This window comes from Phyllobates terribilis, unplaced genomic scaffold, assembly GCF_046119375.1.
Source record: "Phyllobates terribilis strain yellow unplaced genomic scaffold, ASM4611937v1 Scaffold_9__5_contigs__length_417890890, whole genome shotgun sequence".
NCBI classification, from domain to species: domain Eukaryota; kingdom Metazoa; phylum Chordata; class Amphibia; order Anura; family Dendrobatidae; genus Phyllobates; species Phyllobates terribilis.
In genome coordinates this window covers 26669006-26691617 of record NW_027362769.1, presented here as the reverse complement: position 1 = coordinate 26691617, position 22612 = coordinate 26669006, and the positions used below count along the sequence as shown (strand labels likewise).

Here is a 22612-nt window from a genome sequence, read left to right as displayed (position 1 = left end):
GAGACTACTGCTCCCATTCAGCTGCTCCTGAACTCGCTATTAACAATGAGAACAGGCAGTGGTTGATGGGGTAGTAGTCTCCTCAGCCGGCACCTGTCACCCACGCTCGGCTATTTACAATTGCTTATTCACATTATGAAGAAACACCAAACCTGTTGCTATTCCAGAAAAAGAGATACTGTATATATTCGAGTATAAGCCGACCCGAGTATAAGCCGAGGTTTGCAATTTTACAAAAAAAAAACTGGAAAACTTATTGACTCGAGTATAATCCTAGGGTGGGAAATGCAGTAGCCAGCTACTGGTAAATTTCCCCATCCTGGTACGCATTGCTCCCTCATCCTCAATCCTGGTATGCATGGCCCTCTCATCCCCAATCCCGGTATGTATGGCCCCCTCATCCCCATCCAGGTATGCATGGCACCCTCATCTCCAATCCTGGCATGTATAGCACCCCTCATCCCCAATCCTGGTATGCATTGCACCCCTCATCCCCAATCCTGTTATGCATGGCACCCTCATCCCCCAATTCTGGCATGTATGGCCCCCTCATCCCCCAATTCTGGTATGCATGGTCCTCTCATCCCCCTATCCTGGTATGCATGGCCCCCTCATCCCCCAATCCTGGTATGCATGGCCCCCTTATCCCCCAATCCTGGTATGCATGACCTCCTCATCCCCCAATCCTCGTATGCATGGCCCCCTCATCCCCCAATCCTGGTACGCATGGCCCCCTCATCCCCCAATCCTGATATGTATGCCCCCCTCATTTCCCAATCCTAGTATGCATGGCCTCCTCATCCCCCAATCCTGGTATGTATGGCACCATCATCACCTAATCCTGCATGGCCCCCTCATACCCCAATCTTGGTATGTATGGCCTCCTCATCCCCCAATCCTGGTATGCATGGCCTCCTCATACCCCAATCCTGATATGTATGGCCCCCTCATCCCCCAATCCTAGTATGCATGGCCTCCTCATCGCCCAATCCTGGTATGTATGGCTTCCTCATCCCCCAATCCTGGTATGTATGGCCCCCTCATCACACAATCCTGCATGGCCCCCTCATCTCCCAATCCTGGTATGTGTGGCCTTCTCATCCCCCAATCCTAGTATGCATGGTCCCCTCATCCCCAAATCCTGGTATGCATAGTCCACTCATCCCCCAATCCTGGTATGTATGGCACCCCTCATCTCCAATCCTGGTATGCATGGCCCACTCATCCCCCAATCCTGGTATGTATGGCCTCTTCATTCCCCAATCCTGTTATGCATGGCCCCCTCATACCCCAATCCTGGTATGTATGGTACCCTCATCCCCCAATCCTGGTATGCATGGCCCCCTCATCCCCCAATCCTGGTATGTATGGCCCCCTCATCCCCCAATCCTGGTATACATGGCCCCCCATCACCGCACACATAAAAAATAAACATTTATACTCACCTTCCTTCCTCACCTCTGCTCCAGCGCTGCGTCCTGTTCTGCTACAGCAGCTCATGTCAGCATCTGAGCAGCGCATGGCGTCACAGCCATGCGCTCTCAGACGCTGTTGTGAGCTGCCGGCATATTCACTCCACTCCATGCCAGGACTATGGGTGTGGAGAGGAGTGAATATGCATTCTCTTTAGTAGCTCCTCCGTGCCCGCTACTAAAGAGAATGAATATTCATTCTTCTCCACGCCCATGGGAGTGGAGAAGAGGGTATATTCATATCCCTTTAGCAGCGGGCACACGTGGTAGCTGCAGCAGAGGCTGCTGTGTGTGCCCTGCTCCTCCGCCGCAGCCCGCTCCTCCGCCGCCGCTACCCCCCCCACAACTATCCACCAGCAGAAATTCTATATACTCGGGTATATACCCGAGTATAAGCTGAGGGGGCCTTTTTCTGCACAAAAAAGGTGCTGAAAAACTCGGCTTATACTCGAGTATATACGGTAATTATTTTTTTGACGGCTATAAGAAGCCAAGCCATTGTCTTCTTCAGTTTACAAACACCAAACCAGTTATTGCGTTCCAATAAGGAATAATTTTTTAAACCACAGCCTATTAACCCTTTCACACCGAAGCCTGTTTTCAAGTTAATGACCAGGCCAAGTTCTGACCAGTGTCACTTTATGAGGTAATAACTCTGGAACGCTTCAACGGATCCTGGTGATTCTGAGACTGTTTTTTTCGCAACATATTGTACTTCATGATAGTGGTAAAATTTCTTTAATATGACTTCCATTTATTTGTGAAAAAATTGGAAATTTGAATTTTTTTTGACATTTCAAACTTTAGTTAATAAATAACATATCTTATATGTCTACTTTACATCAGCACAATTTTGGAAACTATTTTTTTTTTAGGAAGTTATAAGGGTTAAAAGTTGACCAGCGATTTCTCATTTTTACAACAAAATTTACAAAAACATTTTTTAGGGATCACATTTGAAGTGACTTTGAGGGGTCTATATGACAGGAAATACCCAACAGTGGCAACATTCTAAAAACTGCACCCCTCGAGGTGCTCAAAACCACATTCAAGAAGTTTATTAACCCCAGGTGCTTCACAGGAATTAATGGAATGTGGAAGGAAATAATAAACATTTAACTTTTTTCACAAAAATTTAACTTTAGACCCAATTTTTTTTACTTTCACAAGGGTAACAGGAGAAAATGGACCCCAAAATGTGTTGTGCAATTTCTCCTGAGCATACTGATACCCTATGTGTGGGGGAAAACCACTGTTTGGTCACACGGCAGGGTTCAAAAGGGAACGAGTGCCATTTGACTTTTTGAATGTAACATTTGCTGGCATAATTAGCGGACGCCATGTCGTGTTTGGACAGCCATTGATGTGCCTAAACAGTGGAAGCTACCCACAAGTGACACCATTCTCGAAACTAGACCCCTCAGGAAACTTGTATAGATGTGTACTGAGCACCTTCAACCCACAGGTGCTTCACAGAAGTTTATTATGTTGAGCCATGAAAATCAAAAAATCACATTTTTCCCACACAAATGTTTTTTATCACCAAATTTTGCATCTTCATAAAGGTAACAGGAGAAATTGCACCATGCAATTTGTTGTGCAATTACTCCTGAGTACGATGATACCCAATATGTGGAGGAAAACTACTGTTTGGGCGCCCTGCAGGGCTTGGAAGGGAAGGAGCTCCATTTGATTTCTTGAATGCAAAATTTGCTGGAATAATTAGTGGACGCCATGTCGCGTTTGGAGAGCCCCTGATGTGCTTAAACAGTGGAAAACCCGCACAAGTGACACCGTTTTGGAAACTAGACCCCTTGGGTGACTTATCTAGATGTGTGGTGGGCACCTTCAAACCCCAGGTGCATTATAGAAATTTATAATGTTGAGCCGTGAAAATAAAAAAAATCTAAAATTTTCCCACAAGAATATTATTTAGTCCCAAATTTTGCATTTTCACAAGGGTAACAGGAGAAAAGGGACCCCAAAATTTGTTGTGTAATTTCTCCTCAGTACACAGATACCCCTTATGTGGTTGAAAACTACTTTTTGAGGCATAGTGCAAAGCTCAGAAGGGAAGAAGAGCCATATTAGGGTTCAGAATTGCCGGACTGCAGCAGTGGATGTTGCTGAGTAAAGATTGCAAACTGCCGTTGTAGTAACAAAAATGTGGTAGTGACCAGTACGTAATGTCCAGCTCATCCTTTTGGAGACATGCACCTATAAATTAGGTGGGCTCTCATCGCTGCAGGAATGCCAAACATGTGGACGCTAACTGCGGTTTAGGCACACTATGGAGCTCAGAAGGGAGGGCGACATTTGGATTTGGGAGCGCAGAATTCGCTGGACTTCTTTTGGAGGGCGAGGAGCCATTTAGTTTTTCCACAGCCTTTGTGCTACCAGTAACGTGGAAGCCCCCTATATTTCTGTTAACAGATGACGGACCTGAGTGGGGACTTGCTTTTTTTGGGACTGGAACATTTTCTATAACGGTTGGGATCACATTTATCCCGCGCTCTACGCTGAGCACTTATATCGGGGTTTACATCTAAATCTCTGAGTGATGTGATTCAGATGAAACCCCCGAGGGGTCCATTCACTATAATGAGGCAGCAGAGTTACTCTGGACTCCATCTGGCCTTTGTTCAGCGTCGTACTTCTTTTCAGAAGCGCACAAAACTGTGGCCGACGGCACGCCTAATATAAAGATGCACACCGCCGGATCATAGGCCAGACGGCATCCACAGTGTCTCCATTTGCCTCATTATAGGGAATCTTCCACCGGGGGTTCGGTCTGAAGCACGGTTTTTATGATTGGCTGCTGTCACACAAAAATACGCTTTTTTTTGTAAAAACAAGCTTTTGCATAGCCATATTTTGATAGCTATATTTTTTCCATATTTCTGCTGACAGTCATATGACGCCTTGTTTTTTGCGAGACAAGTTGACGTTTTTATTGGTACCATTTTTAGGCAAATGATATCTTTGGATTGCTTTCTATCCCATTTTTTGGGTGGCAGAATGAACAAAAACCAGCAATTCAGGAATTGTTTTTTGGGTATTTTTTCATACCGTTCCATGTGTGGTAAAATTGATAAGGCAGCTTTATTTTTCGGGGCAGTGCGATTACAGTGATACCACATTTATATATTTTTTATGTTTTGGCGCCTTTACACAATAAAAACTATTTTATAGAAAAAAGAATTATTTTTGCATCGCTTTATTCTGAAAGCTTTTTTAATTTTCCGCTGACGGAGCTGTATGGCAGTTTGTTTTTTGCGGGACAAGATGACGTTTTCAGCGATACCATTTTTTATTTACCTTCGTATTTTTGATCGCGTTTTATTCCACGTTTTGTTCGGCGGTATGATGATAAAGTATAGTTTTTTGCCTTGTTTTTCATTCATTTTTTTATGGTGTTCACTGAAGGGGTTAACTAATGGAACAGTTTTATAGATCGGCTTGTTCCGGACTCTGTGATACCAAATATATTTACTTTTTTTTTGGTAATTTTTTTTTAAAACAGATAAATGTATTTATTGGAATAATATCTTTTTTTTCTGCTTTTTATTTTGTGATTTTTTAAAATATTTTTATTAACTTTACTTTTTATCGCGTTGTGCTGATGGAAGGAGACAGGGAGTTTACTCCCTGTGCGATGCCCTGCGATGTCACTGTCACTATTGACAACGGCATTACGGGTCAAATGCCCGCGATCGGTGCTCGCACCGATCGTGGGTGTTGCTGAACGGTGCGATTGCGGCGCCGTAATGTATATGCCGCTTTGCGGGAGGAGCTGAAAAAGTCATGGCTTCTTCTGTGGACACTAGGTGTGTATAAACAATGGCATGTCAGGCATTTGCCCCAAAAGAGGGATTACTGGTCCAAAAGTTATAAATTTAGAAAATGCGAATCTGGCAACTATGAATTTCAAAGTATCTGGCTCATTTCTTCTAATGATCTATTAGTCCATCAAATTGGTTATTTTAAATGGAAAACAAACTTCATGATAATATGTCACATTAAAAGCAACTCAAAATAAATTGATAAAAAGTACCTGTTGCAGGTCTGCAAGGGAGTATAAGTGAATTTGCTGAAAAAGATATTCACGGGGGAAAATTCTGGAAAAAAAGACAATATAGACAAAGATTACGTGAATATTAAGAGGTGTTTGTTGAATATCTCATTCCAAAGTCGTCCCCACTGAAACAGATTTGGCCTTCCCTTTTGCCACTTCCACAGCCTAAACAGTTGACGTACGGTTTTTCACTAGATTTTGAAATACTTGCATTGGTTTGATCATTAAAGTATTAGAGAAGTACTGCAACTCTTATTCATGACAACCAAAAACTGTCCAGATATACTATGACTAGTTACATTTAAAACATACTGCATGTAGAACTTCAAAAATTGCCATATAAACCTTTGGAGCTAGAATCCTTAATATACAGTATTTTCGGACCATAAGAAGCACTTTTCTTCCCCCAAAATTTGGAAGGAAAATGGGGGGTGCGTCTTATGGTCCGAACGTTACTTTACCGGTGGTGGTGGAGGGGGATCGCAGGGTCCCCCGGCAAAGGCAGAGGTGAGATGCGGCTGGAGCCGGGGCCTGTACCTGTGCTGGAGTGGCTAGTGTCGGGTGGTGAAGCAGAGGAGCCAGGGCCTGTGCCGGGCTGAGTGGAGTCCGGCGGTGAGGCAGAGGAGCCAGGGCCTCTGCCGGGCTGTTAGCGGTGTCTGGCGGTGCGTGCCAGAGCCGGTGCATGCGCCGACCGGGAGTTCCGGCGGCCATTTTCCTGTAGATCACAGCCTCAGGAAGATGGCCCCGGCTACCGGAAGCCGCACACGCTGCTCTGCCGCATCGCCGGATGCCGCTCACAGCCCGGCACAGGCCCCGGCTCCTCTGCTTCACTGCTGGACGCCGCTCACAGGTCCAGGCACCAGAAAGTCCACAGGTCCCAGGCAGGTCCACAGGCCCCAGGCAGGTCCACAGGCCTCAGCAAGTCCACAGGCCCCGGGCAGGATACAGGCCCCAGCCAGACACCGGCATCTCACCTCTTCTGCTGCCGCCGGGTTCCTGAGGCAGGGAACGGAGGGACCTGCGATCCTGCTCCACCATCACCACAACTCACTGCTGCTGGAGCACCGGCTTCATGTATCCAGGGTCCGCAGCATTCCTCCACTTTCGCCGGGCCAGTTTCCTGAAGGACCCTGCCTCCTGCTCCACCACCCCCCAGGTAAGATACCTAATCAGACTATAAGACGGACCCCATCTTATAAAAAATATTTTTTTTCCTATCTTCCACCCCAAAATTTGGGGTGCGTCTTATGGTCCGCTGTGTTTTATAGTCCAAAAAATACGGTATGCCTTACCAAAAAAGCTTTCATTTTAATATTAAAAACAGAGTACTACACACAAAAAAAACACCAAGAAAGTGGCGCCACAAAACTCCACAAGAAAAGCACAAAGTACAGGGTTCATCAGCTTCGATTAGCTGTAAAAAATCCATCGCACAGGAAGTAAAAGTCCTTGCTTGGCTTCAGATGCAGACAAAGCAAATGAAAGTATCCAGTCATTTGGATATAAACTTCCCTAATTTATTAGTATAGCTTAAAATGTTCCAGGTACATAAAAAATTTAGCATCAAGGCAAAAACTGATGTGTTTTGGACACAATGTCCTTAGACATACCATGCGCGTTTTGGACAGTCATACTATAATTAAGGACATTTTTATGTTCGAAATGCATAGTTTTTTGACCTGATGCAATATTTTGAATGTACCTTGAAGCTTTAAAGTTGCACTAATCAATCGGTGATGTTTTATAACCAAAAAAGTTCTATGCTTGAAACATATCGGTTTTTGCCTTGGTGCAAGATTTTATTGTACCGGGAACCTTTTAAGCTGTACTAATAAAATGGTGAAATTTTGTATCCAAAAGGCTCAATAACTTTGCTTACTTTGTCTGCAAAACTCAACAGACTGGGTGTAAAAGCCACAAAATAGAAAGCCATTTAAAGGGGTTTTCCCACGAACAAAGTTAATTTCAATCAACATTTTAATCAATAAATATTTGAATAATAATAATTAAAATTTTTTCCTCCGCTGAGATAATCTTATAAATGGGCCCCTGCTGTGTACTGTGTAATTGCCGTGTCTGACCGTGCCGGAACATGGTCTGATCATACCACAGCTCCTAGGCGGGAGAGGACGAAAAGAAAGTATAAAGATAGGAGAGCAGGACAACGGATTCTTTTTTTCAGGTAAAACATTGCTGAAAAACAGGCAGTGAAAAGTTTTACCTCACAAAAAGAATAATTTGTGATCCCATGTTGTAATGTCTGTATACTCTCTTTTGCTCCCTCCCCTGCCCAGGAGATGTGGAATGATCAGACCATGTTCCTGTACGGTCAGACACAGCCATTACACAGTACACAGCAGGGGCACATTTATAAGGTTATCTCAGAACAGGAACATTTTTTTAAGACATCCAGTTGTGGAGCTTATTTTTATTCCAAGATTATATTAAAGTGTACTTTGTTCGTGGGAAAACCCCTTTAATGCATTATTAATTGCTATTTTGTTCCAGTTTACACCCAGTTTGTGTGTTCACACAAATCGATTAATTTATCACTCCATCGGTTTTTTTTATTGCACTGCTGGAGTGATGCTTTAAATGTTAGTCCCCTGCCCAGTCTCATACTCAGCTGCCGCCACCTTCATCCTTTTCCAGAGTTGCTCACGTCGGTCTCCTACGAAAAGTAAAGTGACCTGCGGGCAGCTCCAGTGTTTCATGGAATGGCGCGGAGGTCACTTTTCAATACAAGTCTAAGAGAATCTTGTTCTGACCTCGTTCTGGCTCTCATAGACTTGATTTGAGCTCTTGTGATGAAACTTTTGACTTCCGGCCAGTCAGAAATGACGGGCACAAGATGGTGCCGCAGGAACAGAGCGGAGTCGGAAAAAAGGTGAAGATGCCGGAAGGTGAGTATAAGAACGGGGGCAGGAGGCTTACAGTTAAAGCGCCACTCCAGTGCTTGAAAAAAAAACAACAAGAGCTGGAGTGGTGCTTTCACTGTATGTTTTTGGCTTCTGTTCAAGAGGGTTGGGGGCACTTTGTCTTAGTGCCACTTTTGAGGTCAGTTACATTTTTAACAAATGCAGCCTGCTGTGGTTATGAAAGTTTTTTAGTTTAATAAATAGCAATAAAATGCAGATAAAAATTATGTTATTAAAAAGAAAGCTTCATACTGTTGGCGTTTCTTAAAACACATAAAGAAACCCACTTTAAAACATTTAAAAAACCCAAAACATGTGAACCTTGCCCATTGCTCCTGGACATGCACTTTTCACATTGGTACTACAATTTCGGCACTTACCATTAATGCAGTGTTAGAAAAGCAGAAGGTTATGGCTATGGCTGATGGTTTGGCATCTTGCCTCGTTCAATTAGCATGGCTGTGACTGATCTCATTTTATTAGAAGAGGTGACCAAATTCTCTACTTGTATGTAATTTACAGATTTAAATGACTATTAAATAAATGAAAATCCTCAAACCAAAAAAGACAACAGAAGCAAATAAAAAACCCCAAAGATGATGTTCCCTCAACAAGAAGAATCACTTGTTTTCCACTCAGTCACATTTTTATTATACACATATGGCTCTTATGGTCTTATTATATTTTGACATACTAAGCAGACAGAGGCAGACAGAAGTGGTAATCAATGTCATTGCGAGATCAGTATCTTGGCGTTATAGAAAACATGTCTGCAGCAGGCCGGCCAGACTCTTCCAATGGATAGCAGTGTAATACAGAGTATCTCCTCAATTTAAGGCAATGCTATATCTGTGCAATAGTGATTCGATTTTACTGTATTTTTCAACGTATAATTGTATTTTGTGAACGGATTATTTGCCTAGAGCTGTGCATACTGCTTAACTATCATTAACAAGAGTGTCCAGGTTCTTTGTCACACGTCTGAATAATCTAATTATTCATTCAAAAACCTTAAGTAGAGCACTGAAAGGGTGTACTAAACAGTCCAGGGCTGCAAACAAAAAAATATATACCATGTCAGAAAAACAATTATTATGTTGCTGAATCTTGTAAATTGAGCATGAAGAAAACCATACAGTTCAATCAATTGTTGGAAATAGATGCAGAATAGCTGACAATAGACCTTGTTAATGTCTGATTTCAAAGAGAGATGTCCCTGTATGTCCGTGAATGGAGGGGTAAAGGGTTACCTGTACACAACCCTCACAAATATATACACATTCACAGTAATATCTGACAAATGATTGTCCAGAAATCCAGATAATTGGCTTATCATCAAAATTTCATTATCCTGAAAAGTTACCAGCATTGTTTCTATACTAAGCAGGTGGCAGTGGTGGTGGGGTGGTTTGTTGGATTCCAGATCACTTTATGTTGGCCTCATGTCTCTGCATAAATTAAATGCTTTCTTTACTATATCTATAGGATTCATAGAAATGCATGGGCCAATATATCAACCTAAGTGTCCATAAAGGTCTGTGGTGATATGCATGTACTTAAAAAGGAGAAAGTTATGGCTATATAGCAGTTATAATATGTCTGTGGAGGTGTTTATGCTTAAAAAGATGTTCTATTATGTATTCAGTATTCTCCCGTCACTGCATAGGATTACGCAGCAGGACCTGACCACTAGGGCTGTGGAGTCGGATTTGGAGTTGTGGAGTCGGACTCGGTGTTCAGTTTGGTGGAGTCGGTATAAAATGGACCGACTCAGACTCCTAAAACATATAATAAATTGGGAACAGTAGTACAATCAGGATGTGCTGTAAATATTTTCATAAGAATTTGGGAAAGTTCTGAAATGTCCTATAAATGTCTGTTCTGTTCCTGATCTAAGGATCTCAGCTTTCAGTTGAGATGAATCTGTGCTGCACTTTATGTAAACGCTCAGTAGTGAGGCCGGGCTGTGGAGTCAGAGAAACTGAGGAGTCTCAGTCGGTGGTTTGACTTACCAACTCCACAGCCCTGCTGACCACAACTGTTAATTACATCTGAATTAGCCATCACTTGCTTACATGGCAACCCACATCCCAGATAGGAACTGCTATATGGTCAGATCATGCTCCTGTATTTTGTTATATTGTAATCTGACTATACCTGAGTCCCAACAAGGCTTCAGATGTTGGAACTTAAAGGGAACCTGTCACCAGAAAAAAACGTTATTAGCCTGAAGATATGGAGTATATCTGCAGATTAATAGTGTTACTAACCTATCCGATGCATGCACGTAGCCGAACGATGTGGGGAGAAAATTAACTTTATTTCCCTGACAACGTCTGGCTTCCAGTCAAGGGGGCAGTGCTGTGTGGGTTCAGTCACTGCTCTGACTCAGAGCGGCGGCTGTAACTGTGCCCCCGGCCCTGAATGACAGCCGGCCCTAATGCAGAGCCAGAGTCAGTCAGGGCCGGGGGCACAGTTACAGCCGCCACTCTGTATTCTCAGAGATGTAACTGAACTGCTGAAAACATCATCCTGTCTCGCAAAAAAAGCCGCCATAAAGCTCCATCAGCTGAAAAATAAAAAAGTTACAGCTCTCAGAATAAAGCGATGCAAAAAAAATTATTTTTTCTATAAAATAGTTTTTATTGTGTAACGGCCAAAACATAAAAAAATTATATAAATGTAGTATCGCTGTAAACGTACTGACCCGAATAATAAAGCTGCCTTATCAATTTTACCACACACGGAACAGCATAAAAAAAGACTAAAAAAAACAATTCCTGAATTGTTGGATTTTGTTTATTCTGCCCCCAAAAATTGGAATAGGAAGCGATCAAAAAATGTCATGTCCCCGAAAATGGGACCAATAAAAACGTCAACTTGTTCACAAAAAATAAAGAACTTACATGACCCTGTCGGCCGAAATATGGAAAAATTATAGCTCTCAAAATATGGGGATGCAAAAACTAGTCTTTGCAACAAGCAAAAAAGGGTTTTTTAGTGTGTGACAGCTGTCAATCATAAAAACGCGATATAAATCTGGTATCGCTGGCTGTAATCGCACCAACCCGAAGAATAAAGTAATCTAATCACTTATACCGCTCGAGGAACGGCATAATAAATAAATAAAAGCAATTCTATTTCAAACCCAATGATCTCATTTCCCTCTATAAAAAAGGAATTCGTATATTTCGGCCATGTAAACAATTCTAACTGCCCTAACAAAAAGGCATGAACATAATTTTTAATGCTGAACTGACACAAAGACTAATTTCTAACTTTCCCTTTAAGTGGCAGATAAACTCAATTAAGTACCTGGGTACACAAATCCAGGGAACATGGCGATCTGTATCGGTTAAATTATATCCCCATCCTTGAACAAACTCTTTTTGTCGTTTTGCCGGTTGCATGGATTTATACAGTGTGACTAAGTTGTCAAGCACTTTCCAAGTGATGCTAAAATCGTTTGGAAAGCGCTTGTCAACCCGCATGCGAAAATGCATGTGAAGAACGCTTCACATCCGCATGTCCCTGGCAGGAAAACGCATGTACAATCCGCATGTACAATCCGCATGCGTTTTTTCTGCCAGGGAGATGCATAAACGCTCAGGAAAAATCCGGAGAATTTCTGCATCGTGGGCACATAGCCTTAATGTGATCAAAATGAATATTTTGCCAAAACTTCTTCATATATTCCAGACCGTTCCTGCCAGCGTTCCTCAGACCTTTTTATTCCATCTCAACAAAGCTATTAGCAAATTTGTATGGGGAACTTCGAGGCCTTAGATACGTTTTAAAATATTGTGTCTTCCCAAGAATAAAATGGGGTACTAGTCTGTCTGTACGGACGCACATTCAACTGAAATGTATCATGGCGCAGAGAGCTAGTCTCTGCGCCGCAATACCAATAGTAGCCACCGGCCAATCAGAGGCCAGCAGCTAACGTCGGCATGCCGGCATGTGCAGCGTATGATGTCACTGTCATGCGCTGCCCCGGCTGTGGAGGAGAAGAGGACGCTGTTCGCTGAGGGAGCGGAGGACAAGAGAGAAGGATTTTTTTTTAAATGTGTATGTGAAGAGTAGCACAAAGGGGACTATTACTGCAATATGGGGACCAGGCTGGGGAACCATTACTGCAATATGGGGACCAGGCTGGGAGACCATTACTGCAATATTGGGACCAGGATGGGGAACCATTACTGCAATAAGGGGACCAGGCTGGGGAACCATTACTGCAATATGGGGACCGGGCTGGGGAACCATTACGGCAATATGGGGACCAGGCTGGGAGACCATTACTGCAATATGGGAACCAGGACGGGGAACCATTACTGCAATATGGGGACCGGGCTGGGGAACCATTACAGCAATATGGGGACCAGGCTGGGAGACCATTACTGCAATATGGGGACCAGGATGGGGAACCATTACTGCAATATGGGGACCAGGCTGGGGAACCATTACTGCAATATGGGGACCAGGCTTGGGGACCATTACTGCAATATGGGGACCAGGCTGGGGAACCATTACTGCAATATGGGGACCAGGCTGGGAGACCATTACTGCAATATGGGGACCAGGATGGGAGACCATTACTGCAATATGGGGACCATGCTGGGAAACCATTACTGCAATATGGGGACCAGGCTGGGGGACCATTACTGCAATATGGAGACCAGGCTGGGGAACCATTACTGCAATATGGGGACCAGGCTGGGGAACCATTACTGCAATATGGGGACCAGGCTTGGGGACCATTACTGCAATATGAGGACCAGGCTGGGGAACCATTACTGCAATATGGGGACCATGCTGGGAAACCATTACTGCAATATGGGGACCAGGCTAGGAGACCATTACTACAATATGGGGACCAGGATGGGAGACCATTACTGCAATATGGGGACCATGCTGGGAAACCATTACTGCAATATGGGGACCAGGCTGGGGGACCATTATTGCAATATGGGGACCAGGATGGGAGACCATTACTGCAATATGGGGACCAGGCTGAGGAATCATTACTGCAATATGGGGACCAGGCTGGGAAATCATTACTGCAATATGGGGACCAGGCTGGGAGACTATTACTGCAATATGGGGACCAGGATTGGGGACCATTAACGCAATATGGGGACCAGGCTGGGGGACCATTACTGCAATATGGGGACCAGGTTGGGGGACATTACAGCAATACAGGGGCCAATCTGGGGGACATTACTGCAGGATGGCGTCCAGGCTGGGGGACATTACTGCAAGATGTTGGCCAGAATTACTATATGGTGCTAATTGTAAAACAATATTACTGTAAGAAACCAATTGAGGGACAAAAAAAGAAAACAAAAATTCAAAATAAAGTATGAAAAAATAATTTGCCACTAAAAACGCTGTTTTATGTGCAAACTAAAGGAAATAATAACTGCATGTTTGTTTCGCCACATCCGTAATAACCTAAGTTATAAAACTGTACCATAACCTACGCGATTAATGGCATTTAAAAAGAATTAAATAAATAACAATTCAAAAATGAAAAAAAAAAAGTGATCAAAAGGTGTATAGAAAAAAGAATGGTATCACTAAAAATGCCATCTCATCCTGCAAAGAATGTGGCCCGTCAAATTCAAATTTTTTCTATGTGAGGCCCATTTACCCAGACGAGTTTGAGACCCCTGAGCTAGACAGTTTTAATCACGTCATAGACCTAATGGAAAGAGATAAATTATCTGGGTAGAAGGGCAAAATGAGCAACTGTGAGTACACAGTGCTATATAATACTAGCTATTGAGCCCGTTCTACCCCCAGGTGGGGAGCATTTTTATTGGTATATGGTCTCCCATGCTGGTATATGCTGCCACCATCCAGGTATTTGTGCTCCCCAATCCTGTTTCTCTATCCTGTTATGTGCTGCCCTCATTCCTATCCTGGTATGCATGGCACCCCTCACCACTAATCCTGGTATGCATGGAACCCCTCACCCCCAATCCTGGTATGCATGGCACCCCTCACCCCCAATCCTTTTATGCATGGCACCCCTCACCCCCAATCCTGGTATGCATGACACCTCTCATCCCTAATCCTGGTATTCATGGCACCCCTCATCCCCAATCCTGGTATGCATGGCTCCCTCATAGCCAATCCTGGTATGCGTGGTACCCCATCCCTCCTCCCTATCCTGGTATGCATGGTACCCCTCATCCTGGTATGCATGGTATCCCTCATCCCTATCCTGATATGCATGGCACCCCATCCCTCATCCTGATATACATGGCCCCTCATCCGAATCCTGGTATGCATGGCCCCCCCAGATCCCTATTCTGGTATGCATGGCATCCCTCATCCCAAATCCTGGTATGCATGGCACTCCTCATCCCCAATCCTGGTATGCATGGCACCCCTCATCCCTAATCCTGGTATGCATGGCACCCCTCATCCCCAATCCTGGTTTGCATGGCACCCCATCCCTCATCCTGGTATGCATGGTCCCCTCATCCAAAATTTGATATACATGGCACCCCTCATCCCAATCCTGGTATGTATGGCACACCTCATCCCCCAATCCTGGTATGTATGGTACCCAATCCCTAATCCTGGTATGCATGGTACTCCGCATCCCTATCCTGGTATGTATGGTACCCCTCATCCTGGTATGCATGGCACCCCATCCCTCATCCTGGTATGCATGGCACCCCACATCCCTATTCTGGTATGTATGGTACCCCTCATCCTGGTATACATGGCACCCTCATCCCAATTCTTGTATGTATGGTCTCACTCATCCCCCAATCCTGATATGCATGGCACCCAGCCCCTCATCCTGGTATGCATGGATCCCTCATCCCTATCCTGGTATGCATGGCACTCCTCATCCCCCAATCCTGGTATGCATGGCACCACATAATCCTATTCTGGTATACATGGTACCAGTCATCCCTATTCTGGTATGCATGGCACCCCTCATCCTGGTATGCATGGCACCCCATCCATCATACTGGTATGCATGGTCCCCCGCATTCCTATCCAGGTATGCATGGTACTCATTATCCCCAATGCTGGTATGCATGGCACCCCTCATCCCCAATCCTGGTATGCCTGGCACCCCTCATCCCCAATGCTGGTATGCATGGCACCCCTCATCCCCAATCCTGGTATGCATGGCACCCCTCACCCCCTAATCCTGGTATGCATGGCACCCCTCACCCCCCCCCCAATTCTGGTATGCATGGTCCCCTCACCCCCCAATCCTGGTATGTGTGGCTCCCTCATCCCCCAATCCTTGTATGTGTGGCCCCCTCATCCCCAAATCCTGGTATGTGTGGCCCCCCATCCCCCAATCCTGGTATGTGTGGCCCCCTCATCCCCCAATCTTGGTGTGTGTGGCCCCCTCATCCCCCAATCCTGGCATATGTGGCGCCCTCATCCCCCAATCCAGGTATGTGTGGCCCCCTCATCCCCCAATCCCGGTATGTGTGGCCCCCTGATCCCCCAATCCTGGTACGTGTGGCCCCCTCATCCCCCAATCCTGGTACGTGTGGCCCCCTCATCCCCCAATCCTGGTAAGTGTGGCACCCCTCACCCCCAATCCTGGTATGCATGACACCCCTCATCCCTAATCCTGGTATGCATGGCACCCCTCATCCCCAATCCTGGTATGCATGGCTCCCTCATACCCAATCCTGGTATGCGTGGTACCCCATCCCTCATCCCTATCCTGGTATGTATGGTACCCCTCATCCTAGTATGTATGGTATCCCTCATCTCTATCCTGATATGCATGGCACCCCATCCCTCATCCTGATATACATGGCCCCTCATCCGAATCCTGGTATGCATGGCCCCCCCAGATCCCTATTCTGGTATGCATGGCATCCCTCATCCCAAATCCTGGTATGCATGGCACTCCTCATCCCCAATCCTGGTATGCATGGCACCACTCATCCCTAATCCTGGTATGCATGGCACCCCTCATCCCCAATCCTGGTTTGCATGGCATCCCATCCCTCATCCTGGTATGCATGGTCCCCTCATCCAAAATTTGATATACATGGCACCCCTCATCCCAATCCTGGTATGTATGGCACACCTCATCCCCCAATCCTGGTATGTATGGTACCCAATCCCTAATCCTGGTATGCATGGTACTCCGCATCCCTATCCTGGTATGTATGGTACCCCTCATCCTGGTATGCATGGCACCCCATCCCTCATCCTGGTATGCATGGTACCCCACATCCCTATTCTGGTATGTATGGTACCCCTCATCCTGGTATACATGGCACCCTCATCCCAATTCTTGGATGTATAGCCTCACTCATCCCCCAATCCTGATATGCATGGCACCCAACCTCTCATCCTGGTATGCATGGCTCCCTCATCCCTATCCTGGTATGCATGGCACTCCTCATCCCCCAATCCTGGTATGCATGACACCACATAATCCTATTCTGGTATGCATGGTACCCCATCCATCATCCTGGTATGCATGGTCCCCCGCATTCCTATCCTGGTATGCATGGTACTCATTATCCCCAATGCTGGTAAGCATGGCACCCCTCATCCCCAATCCTGGTATGCATGGCACCCCTCATCCCCAATGCTGGTATGCATGGCACCCCTCATCCCCAATGCTGGTATGCATGGCACCCCTCACCCCCTAATCCTGGTATGCATGGCACCCCTCACCCCCAATCCTGGTATGCATGACACCCCTCACCCCCAATCCTGTATGCATGGCCACTCACCCCCAGCCCTGGTATGCATGGCACCCCTCACCCCCCCAATCCTGGTATGCATGGTCCCCTCACCCCCCAATCCTGGTATGCATGGTACCTCTCACCCCCCAATCCTGGTATGTGTGGCTCCCTCATCCCTCAATCCTGGTATGTGTGGCCCCCCATCCCCCAATCCTGGTATGTGTGGCCCCCTCATCCCCCAATCTTGGTATGTGTGGCCCCCTCATCCCCCAATCCTGGCATATGTGGCTCCCTCATCCCCCAGTCCAGGTATGTGTGGCCCCCTCATCCCCCAATCCTGGTATGTGTGGCCCCCTGATCCCCCAATCCTGGTATGTGTGGCCCCTGATCCCCCAATCCTGGTATGTGTGGCCCCCTCATCCCCCAATCCTGGTACGTGTGGCCCCCTCATCCCCCAATCCTGGTACGTGTGGCCCCCTGATCCCCCAATCCTGGTACGTGTGGCCCCCTCATCCCCTAATCCTGGTAAGTGTGGCCGCCTCATCCACCAATCCTGGTATGTGTGGCCCCATCACCCTCCAATCCTGGTATGTGTGGCCCCCTCATCCCTTTCACGCTGTAGACATACAAAAAAAAACCACTTATACTCACCTTTCTTCCCTGTGCTCAAGCGCTGGGGTGTCCTGTTCTGCAGGAGGCCGGGGGAGGAGTGCGGCGCCGGAGTACGCGCGTGCTCCTACCACCCTCTCCGGCACCATTTTGCTAAAGACACACTGCAAATGTGTCTTCAGTAAAATGGCGCCGGATAGCGATATGCGCATGCGACGATTCCGACATCTTCACTCCGCCCCCCGGTCTCTGGGCAGAAGAGAGGCGCCACGGCAACGCTCCTCCCGGTCAGGTAAGTATGGCGCCGCTTGAACAGTCTATAGAGGCTTCAGACAGAGGGACGCTTGTAGCGTTATATTATAGATGAAGTCTACAATATATTAAGAGGATAAAACTTGGGTGGGAATGCTACTTTAACCCCTTCATCACCCAGCCTGTTTACACCTTACTGACGAGGCCAAATTTTACAATTCTGACCAGTGTCACTTTATGTAGTAATAACTCTGGGACACTACAACGAATCCTAGTGATTCTGAGAATCTTTTTTCGTGACACACTGTACTTTATAGCAGTGGTAAATTTAGGAGACATTTTTTGCGTTTTTTTTTTTGTGAAAATATCGAAAATTTGGGGAAAATATTGCAATTTTCCAACTTTAATTTTTATGCCCTTAAACCAGAGAGATATGTCACACAAAATTATTAACAAATAACTTTTATCACATATCTACTTTACATCAGCATTAGGGATGAGCGAGCACTAAAAAACTCGGGTACTCGTTGCTCGGGTCAAACAAGTTGCATTGCTTTCAACGGTGAAAAATGCATGCACCAGGAAATTACATTTTACTACCTTATCTGGCCATGTGACATCATCAGACACATCCTGTTTTATTTATGAAGGAGGGACTCTGAAAGTCACAAACACTATTTTTATAGGGCCATCAGGCGGCCCCTACTATTCTTTTGAAGGCCAGCAGTTGGCTATGCTTTGTTGTTCCCATTATTAAAGAGTGCGTCTCCTATACTGTTATTGCGTATGCAGTGACTGCAACGGCTGCCAAAAATTTGGACACACCATAATACCACTTTGAAGAAACATAGAGGAGGGTCTCAGTAAAAAAAAATGTTCCCATTATAAAGGAGTGGGTCTCCTATAGTGGTAATGCCCATGCAGTGAGTCCAACGGCTGCCAAAATTTAGGAAATACCCCAATAATAATTTAAAGACACACAAAGCTGGACCACAGTAACGATATATTCCCATTAGAAAGGAGTGAGTCTCCCATACTGTTTGCCTATGCAGTGAATGCAACGGCTGCCAAAAAATTTGGAGGAACTCCAATGTCCCTTGCAAGAGACATTGAGGTCGGAGGGCCTTCTGAAAACAATGTTCCCATTTTTGGGAAGTGGGTCTCCCATACTGTTTGCCTATGCAGTGAATGCAATGGCTGCCAAAAATTTGGAGGAACTCCAATGTCCCTTGCAAGAGACGTAGAGGTCGGAAGGGCCTCCTGAAAACAATGTTCCCATTATTAGAAAGTGGGTGGCTGTGTCCACCGAAACGCATTGTGTGTATTAATAAATCAGTCCTTTTAATATTTTTTCCCTGTTATTGGCGCTCTGGTACCGCTATTCATATTCACTGATTGTCCCTTTCCCCCTGTTGGGGTGCGGTAGAGCTGCCTTTAATTTATTGTTCTTTCACCTGTGGGAGGAATTTAATTAGAATTACTACCCTGGTTTTCCAAGCTGCGCTGCCCTAACCCCTCCGGAGCGCTGCCGGGGGTGTTGGTGAAGCTGGGCGTCCATCTCGGCGTTACATGCAACTAACCTGACCACGTGATCCACCACCGAGAGATCAGGATCTGTGAACGCCGCTGGTAATAGATGACAGCCACCAACAGAGCGGAGTTTGTGGAGCTTTACACTGGGGTTGTACAGATTTGCACAACTTCATAAGGTTAGTAGCCATCCCCACACCCCTCCTACAATTGCAATACTGAGTCACCCATTGTGCCTTGTTCTCTCCTCTCTTTACAATAGGAAAAAATGGACCTCACAGTTTGTTGTGTAATTTTTCCTAAGTGCGCCAATACCCTACATGTAATCGAAAAATACTTTTCAGACTCAGTGGAAAGCTCAGTTGGGATATTGTAGTGCAGATTTTTTTGTTATGGTTTGTGTGTGCCACTGGAAGCGCCCCTGAGATGCCGTAACAGCAAAACCCCCATAAGTGACCCCATTTTACAAACTACACCTCTCAATGAATTCATCTAAGGGTGTAGCGATCATATTGACACCATGGGTGTGTCACAGAATTTTATACTATTGGGCGGTGAAGAAAAAATAATGTTTTTGCAAACAAAATTTTATTTTAGCCCCAGATTTTACATTTTCACATGGGGAAATGGGTAAAAATGGCACCAAAATTTGTCACACAATTTCAGCTGAATGTGGAAATACCCCATATGTGGCTGTACAGTATTGCATAGGCACATAGCGAGACTCGGGAGGGAAGGATCACTATTTGACTCTTGGAGAACAAATTATCGTAAAATAGTTTGTGGACTCCATATACAGAGCCCCTAAGTGCCAGAAGAGCAGAATCCCACCCTCAGGTGACCACATTTTGGAAATTACACCACCCTGGAATTTATCTACAGGTGTAGTGGTAATTTTGACTCCATGGGTACTTTCCAAAACAAGAAGCAGTGGATTCAATCTTTCTCACACCCATCACCCCAGCAGCAAGCATGGAGGAGGAGTTGGTTTTCTCCTGTCAGATAACTGCTCCTTCACCCCAATTCCACTGTCACCCTCCGTTACCCTTCCTTCTTTTCAGGTGCACTGTGTACGCATCTACTCCCCCTCCAACCTCCAACTGGCTGTCATTTACCGCCCCCCAAGGCCAGCCACCACTTTCTTCGACCACTTCACCACCTAGTTACTTAATTTACTCTCCGCTGACATCCCCACTATCATCATGGGCGATTTCAACATCCCCATTGACCCTTCCCTGTCAGCTGTCTCTAAGCTATCTCTGACTTCCTCCTTCGGCCTCCCTCAATGGTTTTCCGCAACCACTCACAAAGATGGCCACACACTGGACCTCATCTTCACCAGCCTCTGTTCCCTATCTAACCTCTCTAACTCACCTCCCCTCTTGATGACCACAACTTACTTACATTCTCTTCCCTCTCCCCTTTGCACAATCCCCACTCCACAAACCTGCACACCCTCACAGAAATCTTAAACACCTTGATCTACACTCACTCTCTGAATCCCTTCTCCCTCCTATAGACACAAATTCCTTACACGATGCAGATGCTGCTGCCCCTTTATATAACACCACAATAGCTGCAGCTCTCGAATCGGTCGCCCCTCTCACACTTATCAAAGCTCGCAAAATCAATAGGCAACCCTGGCACACCAATCTGACTAAAGAACTGAGGCGGGCTTCCAGGGTTGCTGAGCGAAGATGGAAAAGATCCCACTCCAACGAGCACTTCATTGCATTCAAACAATCCCTAACTACGTTCAAGTCCACGCTCACTGCAGCAAAGCTAACATACTTCTCATTTCTCATATCCTCCCTGTCTCACAACCTTAGACAGCTATTCAACACTTTCAATTCTCTCCTCTGTCACCCAGAACCTCTTCCCTCTTCACTCATCTCAGTTGAAGACTGTTAGAACTCTCCTGTTAGGTTTTTTCTATTATGCCGGTCACATGACCTTTTTTGCCTATTTAATCCTGCTCCACCCTTCTGGCCTTGCTGGACTTCATTGTCATTTCTACTCTTAAGCTAGCCAGGTGCTTTGTTACCTTACTCAGTCAGTTTAGCTTGGTCTTTTGACCTCTATGTTCTATGTTGTTTGTTTGTCTTTTTACTGCTACAATTTCTGCTAGGAGGTGTCCATCTTTCTCCCAGTCCCTAGTTCTTGCAGGGATCCCTCCCTCACATCTATAGGTCTTCGTTCAGACTAGCTGAGGACTTTAGCGGGTCTGATCGCAGGATCAGGTTCCCCGTTACATCGTAGGGATCTAGCTTAGTTCTATTGTAGGGACAGATCTCCTGTCTTTCCTTAGTGCTTGTAGCAGATCATAACAGTAAGTCCAGCCCAAAAAAATTTCTCTAAGGAAAGACCTCCAGTTTCCATCATGGTGTCGGTTCAGGATTTGGCTCAACGCCTGCAGGGACTCTCTCTGGAGGTGGCCGAGCTCCAACAACACGTGAGTAGCTGTTCTGGAGCGCATTTTGTGGAGCCAAAGGTACGATTGCCTGATTTATTTTTTGGTGAACAACAAGATTTTTTTTCCTTTAAAAATGCTTGCTTATTGTATTTTCGTTTGAGACCCAGATCCTTTGGTGATGAATCACAGCGCATAGGGTTCATAATGTCACTTTTGCGCAAAGAACCTCAGGGATGGGCCTTTTCTCTCCAACCTAGTGATCCGTGCTTTAGATCAGTGGATAGTTTTTTTTCTGCTTTGGGGTTGTTGTATGATGATCCTGATCGTGTCTCATCAGCTGAGATGGAATTGAGACATTTGAGGCAGGGATCAGGTAATGTGGAAAATTATTGTACTCACTTCCGTCGGTGGTCTGCTCAGGTGGGGTGGAACAATTCAGCTCTGAAAAGTTTGTTTCTTGCTGGGCTAGGTGAAAGGGTTAAGGATCTGCTGATTGCTTATCCTACACCTGGAAACTTGCAGGAGGCAATGCAATTAGCTATACGGGTGGATAGGAGACTGTGCGCAAGGGTTAATGAGAGTAAATCCTCTGTCATGTCAGCTCCGAGTCTTGAGAGGGTCTGTACTGACACTGGAGAGCCGATGGAGATTGG

General features: G+C 45.6%; 1 protein-coding gene across 2 annotated transcripts in view; it reads right to left on the bottom strand.

Annotated features, from left to right (window-relative positions):
* The window catches only part of PLEKHM3 (pleckstrin homology domain containing M3), a 348977-nt gene that overhangs the window by 123227 nt on the left and 203138 nt on the right, over positions 1-22612 (bottom strand). For both annotated transcript variants that reach the window (XM_073646341.1, XM_073646340.1), the window contains exon 6: positions 5527-5590. In XM_073646341.1, coding sequence (XP_073502442.1) covers positions 5527-5590 — 64 coding nt within the window. The remainder of the gene's footprint in view (positions 1-5526; positions 5591-22612) is intronic.